The following is a 9,465-nucleotide window of genomic DNA, read 5'->3' as shown; positions in this document are numbered from 1 at the left end:
CCGCCTCCAGCACCCCCGCGCAGCCCCTTCTCACCTCCGCCCTTGGCTCATCGTCCCCCTTTTCCCCCTTTCCCTTCCCTTTTTAAAGCGGAGAGGAGGCTGACGAGCCTGCAAAACCGCACCCGGGGAGGGGTGGAAAGGCTGGGTCCCTGCCCGGTCCCCGAGGGGGTCCCCTCCTCCCACCGCCCAGCCCTCCGGGCCCAGGGGAGGCAGGGGTTGACACCCCCGGCTGCACAAGAGGGGGTCGCGGGCTGCGGAAAGTTACTCGGCAAGGTGCGAGGAGTCCTGCAGACACGATGTAGTGGGAAGGGGATTTGTATGCATTTCTCTCGTAGAGGCGCACGTGGCGCACATGGAAAAAGATTTCCAATAATCTTAAAATTAGGGTTTAATGGGTGGAGAAAGGTGCTATATTCTGAGTAACTAATTAATTAATCACCTTGCAGGATAAAAACACCAGTCGTGGAGGAGGAGGTGCTTTTACACCTAAACTCCCTCAAAAAAGAGGTAGTTGGACACTGAAAAATGGACAATGCCAAAATATCCCTGCAGTCCTTAGGGAGAACTGTACTGGTTTTGATATTGTATGGAAAACATCTCAAATATTTTATGACAGCGTACAGTAACTTCAAAATCTTAAGGTGGATCCTTCATCAAAACTCTTACTTGCATACTCTGGCTTTACATTATTTCTTTGGTTTCTGTATTTTCGGCCACCTTAGCACAGCCTTGCCCCTGGCTCTATCTGCTCTGGGCAAACAGCTGGATGTGCCACTCGTCATCGAGGGAGAGGAAGGTCAGAAGCCCAGAATGTTGCTGCCAGGGTAGCCATCATCTTATTGCTGAATCTTGAGTTATTTCAAAGCATTGAGTGTCCACTGAGAGCTTCTTCAGTTTGGAAGGCAATGGAGCTATGTCAAGAAGTAACCACTAGAAGAAATTAAGTTAAATGTAAGGCTACTTCAACTATGAAGTACAATTATCCTTCTCGCTTTGTTATGAAAGGATGTACCCCAGCTCTTGCTGCCCTAAGAAATCATGCTTCTCGCAGCTGTTGGGAGGTTTGAACTACTTGCCCATTATAACACATGCAGTTCCACGTAAACCCCTGAGTTTTAAGAGAAGAAACAGCCACTTCACTACTGGTAGCAGATGAACATTTCCAGGACAAGTGGAAGTCTGTATGAGCTTGAAATAGTCTATCAGTAATTGTTTACATTAGCTATTAACATTTTTGCTTGCAGAGATGAAGGACTGTTGACAAAGAATCAGTGCTTAATGGCTAAGCCTTGCCACAGAAAAGCCTCTGGCATTTTATCTTTAAGATTCCAGCATATTTCTGGCGCTACTTTTATACTTATCTGCAATAAAAAGCTGATTCCTCCGAGTGCTTTGGGTTTGCTTGAATCAGATTTATAGACCAGCTTTTTAGCACTGCTCCCAGATATTACAGGAAAGGAGGAAACTGCTTCAAGTTCCTACAGATTTCCATTTCAGGGCACTGACGTTTCCAGTAGCTTCCACTTTCCAAAAGCAATGTTTTTATTTACTGGGGAGCCAAGCGCGGTAAACTTGGCCTGACACACCTACTTAAGGAGGTGGACTGGTTGTGCAAATCAAGCCAAGAGCAAGGGCCAGGGCAAATGGGCACATTTATGGAAAGGAGTAGAAGTTTAGCCCATGTTGCTCCACCATTTGAAAGACTCTTCCCCTTCCTCTCTCCCCAGCCAAAATGAATGTTAAATGTGGGAAGAGTTTGGTGTCAGGCTCTACTGCCTGTAAGCGATAATGTCACCGTTTTTCTAAAAAAAAGGTATCCAACTGATGATGTGAGGCAGTGCTAAGCTCTCTGCAGATCTGTGGAGACTGCTGGAGGTAGGATCTCCAGGTGAAGGTTAAGACACAAAAATATGGGAGTCCCACGAGAAACATGCTCGCTTTGCTCATATTATTTTTGAGCATGGGGCTGTCAGCTCCGAGCAGTGACAGTCCAGCCCCTTACGCGGGCAATGGCACCTGGCCCTGGAGCCGGCTGACATGCAATGTTGTGGCACAAGCGTTGCCAGGCCACAGATGGCAAGGAGACTTCTGCAAGCGCATGTCAGCATTCATGCAGAGCTGTAAATTATTTTTCTTAAAAAACATGCAATAGGCAACCTGGATTGCTTTAAAATGTGTGTTTTAGATCAAAGCCGAATAAAACAAGATGCAATGAGGTCATCCAAGACAGTACACCGGGTGGTCACATACAACTCACAACCTATAGGAGACTTGCCCGGGTTGCTGCAGGCATCTCAAATGGCACTAGAAATTTAAGTGAGTCAGCACCGGGTTGCTGTGGACTATACTGTGAATGTAGATACATAAGTGTAGGGGTATTAGTATGGGAGCTGAATCCACCCTAACTCTCTAAAGTTATATACCTGTTAGTCTGAGAATTCAGTAGGGCTAATAGTCATTCTTTACTGTTATTAAAGGCCTTAACTTTTTTCTTGTCAGAGACGTGGATAGCCCTTAGAGACAATGAGAGCAAAAAATCCTTTCATTTCACTTTAAAATACTCTGGTGAGAAAAGTCTTGCTTTGGAAAGTCGCCTAGGTCATTTGTTTTATTTCACAAATTACCCAAGCGCCCATTTGTGCTTTATAACAGGGATTTGGCTTTAGTTCTTGATTAGAAGAGCTGTCATCTGGTTTTCTGAGCAGAAACCTGAACCATAAGCAGGCAGTTATCGGTAAAGCTCCAGACCATTTAAAGTCACAAAGTCAAATTTAAGAAAAAAAAAGAGAAAGGCAGAAAAACAAAAAGCATTTGTTGCACAAGAAGGCCCGGGTGAAATTCTCAGAACTTATCTGCACTGAGAAAGTATCAATAACCATAAAATTTCACAGCCCCCTTTTTAGAACCGCAGCCTTAACATTTTGTAGGGGAAATAAAGCTTTGGTTAACCTTGGCACTGGCAGACCTCATTAAAATAACAGCCTGTCACTTTCGAGTTTAAAATAACAGGATTGTCAGTTTTATACTCAGCGGAACAATCTACGGTCTTGCTCTCTGGGAAGCACTGCGGGTGTGCGTCGGGGGGCTGGCGGCAGCGCAAAGGCTGAGCAACACTGCCACCTCGAGGACCCCCCAGATCCAGGGTGCTCCCCGGCAGCTGGGGGGGACACGATGCTCAAACCCCGCTGAATCCGTGCCGTATGCACTTCACTTTTTAAAAGGCTGAAAAATAATCCGCAGTCAAGCGCGTCGTGGTTCGGCAACTGCTTGGCATTTAAATTTATTTTGTGAGAAAGTGTGGAAATGTATAATGTATGAAAAAATAATCTCCATATAGAGCAAATAAAGTTCTGCTTCGCTTGTTCCAAATCAAAGCAGGTCACCCTCGCTGAGGTACCTAATGTGCATTGAAATTTTGGGCACCTAATGAACTGTTCTAAACAAAAATATGCACCCAAGCTCCCAATATCTAATCGGTGGAGAAATGAAGGTGCCTTAAAAAAAACTCCGAGAGAGAGATCCTTTTTAGCTAAATTCAAACACCTGCGTGAGATAGAGGAAGCCCAGTTCAGTTGCTTATACATAAGTGCCTAGTGCCTCTGAGACATCTATATGAAGGTGGCAGATGAAGAACATACAGGAGACACGTCTTTCTCGAGGGGCAGCTGCTAAAACTTAGGGGTCCAAGTTAACTGCTTTTCATTAAGCCCAGTTTCCAAGGAAGACTGTGTGTCAATTAAAATACCCAGCTATCCTATACTAACCTGCTTGTGACATGTGATTCTTGCCCTGACTATGACACGCACATGTAGCAGAGATGTAAACATAACAGCCAGTTAGAAACAGTATATAGTATGTGCTTGCTGACCCGGTCCTTTTCAACAAATTGTTGGCCATTAGTCTTAGAATGCTTTCAGATGAAATCCCTAATGGACATAAATACTGATTGATGTATGAAAGTCCGGCGCAGTTTTCTGCTGGTACGACATAACACAAATCAGATCGTGATGATCTGTTTGTTCTCCCTGCCTGGCCATGCCCATGACGAAGGGCATGTTCTTCACGATCCCACACGCGGCGCAGGTGGTCAAGCGCCATGTCCATAAACCCGTTATCAAGCAGTCTCAATAAAGACTGCAAGGGTGCTGGGTGCGTGGCTGGGTACGTTAGACACGTCTAGGGGAAAGCAAGCAGCAGGAAGTAGAAAACTGTCTGGGTTTTCACCTGGAAATAATGTAGCATGAAGAAGTGGCATTAGTTAAATGTTGTGAATTAAAGGGCAAAGGAGTATGTGACTAAAGAAACTACACAGACACGAATGTGGCTTGTGACGGCTACTTTCATGTCTTTTCTCTAAGACAAAACCCCAGGCCTCTTTCTACTCGCTGTCTGTAGCTGTTCTGTTAGTGCGACACACCGGTAGGATACACTTTATATACCCAGCCTGAAGTTCCTGAAATTACAGCGCCTCGTCACAAGCATCCACTTGAAACATCTTCCAAGTGGCCACGCCGCCACATACCAACCCACGGTACGTCATCCGGAGCAGCACCCTGGTACACCAGAGAAGCAACGTCCAGTGAGCAGCCAGAAACATTTGTACATTTTTCCAGGGCATGAAGGCTTAACTCTCAATGGGACTTTGCACTGAGGTGTTTCGGAGCATCCCCAGGGAGAAGGTATGGACAGAAAGGCAAGCTGAATACTCTGCTTGCATTTCAAAAGGAAAATCTTTCCAAATTGCAGAATAAACAAAAAAAATTGCAATGCAAAAACATCAGGAAGAAGAAAAGAAGGTTAAGGAGAACCATTTCTTCTTAACCCAAGCAAGACTCCATATCATTTTGTTTCATTTATTGCATTGAACCTGGGTCAGTTTTGGACGCATTCCACCATCTTTGAACACTACTTTAGCATCTTCTGATATTCCTCTATCTGCAAGAGTAGGGATTATATTGATGGGGCCGATAAATTTGGAAGGACTATGAGATGGACTTGCCAGGGCAGGACTTGGCAGAGGAGGAGGAGGAAAGAAGGGAATTTCCTTTTTTAAAATTATTTTATGGCCCACACCTTTAAAATTTTCTTTCTGGCCCCCATTGCTTCCAGGCGCACATTATCCCACTGCCAAAGAAGTGCATTTCCATCGGAAATTAAACCAAAGCGGATTCCACAGGCAACTGGCTACCCACTCCACAAACAAATGTCTTTTTTGGATTTTTCATGCCTTATAAAACGTGGTCATCTCACTTTTAGTTCTGCATGGTATTTTCAATGCTTTTTTGAATTCTCCTGGTGAGTCTTTCGATTTATCCAGATGTCCTGAATTAAAACAAGGAATGCTAAGGTCTGATTCCTGTTAAAATGATGGGCTTGTTTTTCAGCTCACCTCCTTACTTTGGAGTGCAAGTAGAGTAAAAAAGACAGAGACGTTGGTCAGCTTTATTTACCTGCTTATATCTGAGCCCATGCTGGTAGGACTGGAATGGAGCTTGTGGGTGCCGTTCCAAGTTCTGCTGAGGGATTGCATGACGCACGTGACTGCCTCGGTCACACAAGAAGTCAGTGGCAGAAATAAGAAATTAACTGTATTTCTCAATGTAGGGCATGTAACTATACCATTTCCATAACTCTGGATATGAATTTCTCTTTGGAAATGATGCAAATATTTAACTTTTCTCACCTACACAGTAATGCCTTTCTTCTGTTAGCAATTATAGATGAAGGCCAGGCTATTTTAATATCCATTTCTATATATCCCCCAATAAATTAAAAATGTAACTCTTTGCATGGCTCTTTCTATATCCTTTTTCTTATGGGAGAGAAACTGTCGCAATTCAAAACAAATTTAGTACCTTCAAAGTAACTGAAAAAAAGTAGTTCAATAGAATATCAGGGCTACGTCAGGAAGATAGCTAGGGAAAGTCAGGCTAAGTACAGCCAAAGAGATCCGGCTGTCTTAATCTGAATAAATCTCTGCTAGAGAAAGTGGAAAGGAAATATGTAAAATATCAAAATTGCACACGTCTCGTGTTTCAATGTTTCCACAGAAGTCTAACCGCGCTTGAAAGTTAATCTTTAATTCAAAGACTGGAAATACCAAGGAATCATTTACAAGGCCACAGGTCACTGGGGGGATACAGTAGTCTGACTTCGTAAATCACAAGCAAGCAATGCTAACTGAATCATTAGTGGCTTTTATCTCGTTTTCAAGGGACTGTACATCTGTTACACGTTTTTTAAATGCTGGTGGTGATCAAAACGATGTACAGAGGAACACGCGTAACCATGGGGACCGATGAGAGACTTTTGGTGGTCATTCTTGAGGAGATCCCGGAACTGAAGCCTCCAAACCCACAGGCAAAAGATTTACATGTCATGGCAGGCATTACACCACCTAATTCTGTTCTGCATTTAAAGTTACATTAAAAGTACTCCAAAGTCGTTGCCTGCCCGAACGTTCATCATGCAGAAGTGAATGTGGCCATCAGGCTACTCCCTGAAAGAGGAGGTGAATCAATCAGTGTTCGCAATTCCTCTGTCAAGGCCATCAGAAACCACACTGCACTTCCAGAAAACCAGTTTCAGGGTGAGGTTCAAGGAACTGTTTAGGTAGATGTGTAAACTCCACTGCCAAAAGCTGAGAGGGTTAACAGAGGTCCGGTCACACAGCAGGAAAGGGCAAGACTTTGCAGGCTGAGTCCACAAGTTGTTTAAAGCTCGATGGTGAAATAATGCAATGGGGAGGATAGCTATGAAGGGAAATACCTGAGAGGGATAAAAAGTGTTAAGATGCACCTGAATTGGAGGCATCTAGAGAGGGCTGCAAATGGCAACCTGTCCCTAAGCTGTATTCAATTTTGCTATTGCTGCTTTTTGTGAGTCATGTAAATGTCTCCCTCCCCACCCAGGTTCTAAAATGGGAATGACACCTCAGGGGGACGTCTGTAAGATTTAATTAGCTGTCATTTGCCAACAATCCTGGGTAAAGTAAGACCATCTTACTTTATCAGGTGCACTTCTGAAATGCAAAAGAAAAAAATCTTTATTGTTAGGAAATCTAATGATTTGTTGTCTGTATGCAGTACACTTATAGAGTATGTAAACATCTTTTAGTATCTTCAGAAGTGACTGGGGAATGGGAGTCCTCATTTTGATTTTCAGGGAGTAGCTGGAGAGCCTGTGCAGCGTGTGAGCTGTGAGAACCTATCTCCACTCTTTTGCTGACCTCTGTGAAAATACAAGGTTTGTACTGCAAATTACAGCCCTTACAAGGGGTGTTGACTCACTTGCGGTTCAAAACAGAAGTCTGCAGTCCTCGAGCACCAGCTGTAATTTGATTACCTGAATATAACTCTAAACATCTGAGTTTTGAATAGCTTAAAATAACTTCCAGATAAGCAACAAAGTTACTGCTCTGAAAACTAATTACTCATCACCGATATCAATCAAATTGCTTGTGTAAACAGTTATCCAGGCACAAGCAATAAATGAGAAAAGCTGTCCCTTTGACTCTCGTGTTCCCCAAGCCTACACAAATGGACCCTCCTCCCTATAAGCCCTTCCCCCTGCATTTTCTATAGGATTTCTCTATCTGATTTACTGCACGGTGGCCTAACAGGAGTTTACACACCCCTCCGTGAACACTGGGCGGTTTAACTGAGTTGCTTGTGCTGGTTAGCTGTACCAGTCCGGACCCCGGGGTTTTTACCCTCAGCGTGGGAGAAAGGAGAAGAGGAAAGGCTGCTGTCTGACCCTGGTCCCACAGACTAAAGACATCAGAAAGGGCAGGCATCCTGAGACCATCCCCACTGCTGCTGAAGGCTTGCCCACGGTCTGTAAACTGGAATTTAATTTTTGGCTTCACAGGGCTCCCCTATTGAGACTTTAAAGGCTTGCAAATGCTGCTAGTATCTCATGAAAACAAAGCACCTAGGGCTTGGCAAGGGGTGTGGAGGAGATTTATAAGGTGTCTATCATGGCAAGAAACACTGTCAACAACTTATGCAGCCAAATACTGTCCTACTTATTCCTTACAGATGAAAATGCAGACGGTGCTTCTGAAATAACATCTTCGCTGTTTCTATCTCCTGGCTTATAAAGTGACATTCCACAGAGTTTAAGCACAGCAAAGCAGCATGGGCCATTTGCTCAGAGAACTATCATGTCTCCAGAACAAAAGATAAAAGAGATAAATAGCCAAGTACAATATTGTACCTCAACAACCTAAAAGCCAATCTCAAAACTGAATGGAAGAATGGAGAGCTTTTATTTCTTGGTTTTTTAAAGAATAAAGCTCAGCGATTTCCTTTGAAAGCTATTCAACAAGCTCCCTAAATCCTATTACAACTTAATGTGAAATGCATCTGTTTCCATAAGAACAACTGTGGCACCATTCATCTTTTGTAGTCTGTCCTTTGTTGTGTTTTCTATCTATTCTTGTAGATTTTTCCACTCTAGTAAACCAAACACAAAACAAGAACTGATAACATTTTAGCCATTTATTTATTTATTAAGTTGATGCTGGAAATTCAGTTTGTTCCTGCTTGCTGCCTGAATCATGCCAAATTAAATTATTGTTCAAGGAGGTTATAAGGTAAAGAAACTGTTTCGATACTGTCCCAACATTCCTTGAACATGAAGTCTGTATCCAGCTACAGGTATTTATCTACACCTAACAGCAAAGATGGATATAGTCTCTGCATGCATGTGTATACACAAACTTCTCGCTGTTTCTGAGACCCAAATGTACTGCAATGTATTCAGCCTGTGTATCTTGAATCAGTTCAACATCAGCTCTGCGCTGCATAATTTCTTTAAACCCTGCGCATGTAGCTCTAAATATAATATTTATCTAAGGCATGACAAAGTTGGTGGGTGAGACATTTTATCTGATGTACACTGTTTAACTAAATTTACATTCAGCAGACTGTGAGGCATATTAATTCTTAGAAAGATGTATATTTAGAAAACCTTAGACAAGTGGAGACTAGAAAGAGCAAGATGTAACACACTTTTTATTAATGTCTTGCCTGTGGAAAAAGGTGACTTTGATTATTTGTACTCTCTGAACCCAAATGCTGAGTGCCTTGCTCGTAAATACAGGGGTTTAAGTTTTAGCACCTTCAGCCCTTGTAACCTTCACCATCATCACCATTACAGAATTAAACAACATATTATTTAACACGATACTTAGCATGGCTGATGTTTTTAACCTGTTTTCCCTCTCATTGTCTCTTAATCAGGTAACAGACATTAAAGAAAAGCTAAAGCTCTCTAAAAAGTTCTGGTCAACATTACCCTACACAATCTGCAAGGGTGAACGAGTGACAGCCGGTCCGTCAATCGAGGAGGACTGCTGGAACGGCCACACCAAGGCGAGGTGAGGTGGACCCCTCTCCACCGCACTCGGTCCAAATCCCCATCTGGCCTGAAGCAATCGCGAAACTGAGGGCATTTCACGAC

At 43.2% G+C, this 9,465-nt stretch overlaps 1 protein-coding gene across 1 annotated transcript in view; it reads left to right on the top strand.

The window, feature by feature from the left end:
* GPC6 (glypican 6) overlaps positions 1 to 9,465 on the top strand; it is a 561,851-nt gene that overhangs the window by 533,314 nt on the left and 19,072 nt on the right. Inside the window, exon 8 of the mRNA XM_009325570.1 lies at positions 9,246 to 9,382. Coding sequence (XP_009323845.1) covers positions 9,246 to 9,382 — 137 coding nt within the window. The remainder of the gene's footprint in view (positions 1 to 9,245; positions 9,383 to 9,465) is intronic.

This window comes from Pygoscelis adeliae, unplaced genomic scaffold, assembly GCF_000699105.1.
Source record: "Pygoscelis adeliae isolate BGI_AS28 unplaced genomic scaffold, ASM69910v1 Scaffold56, whole genome shotgun sequence".
Lineage (NCBI taxonomy): Eukaryota > Metazoa > Chordata > Aves > Sphenisciformes > Spheniscidae > Pygoscelis > Pygoscelis adeliae.
The sequence above is the reverse complement of the archived record's forward strand: the minus strand, read 5'-3'. Positions and strand labels throughout refer to the sequence as shown.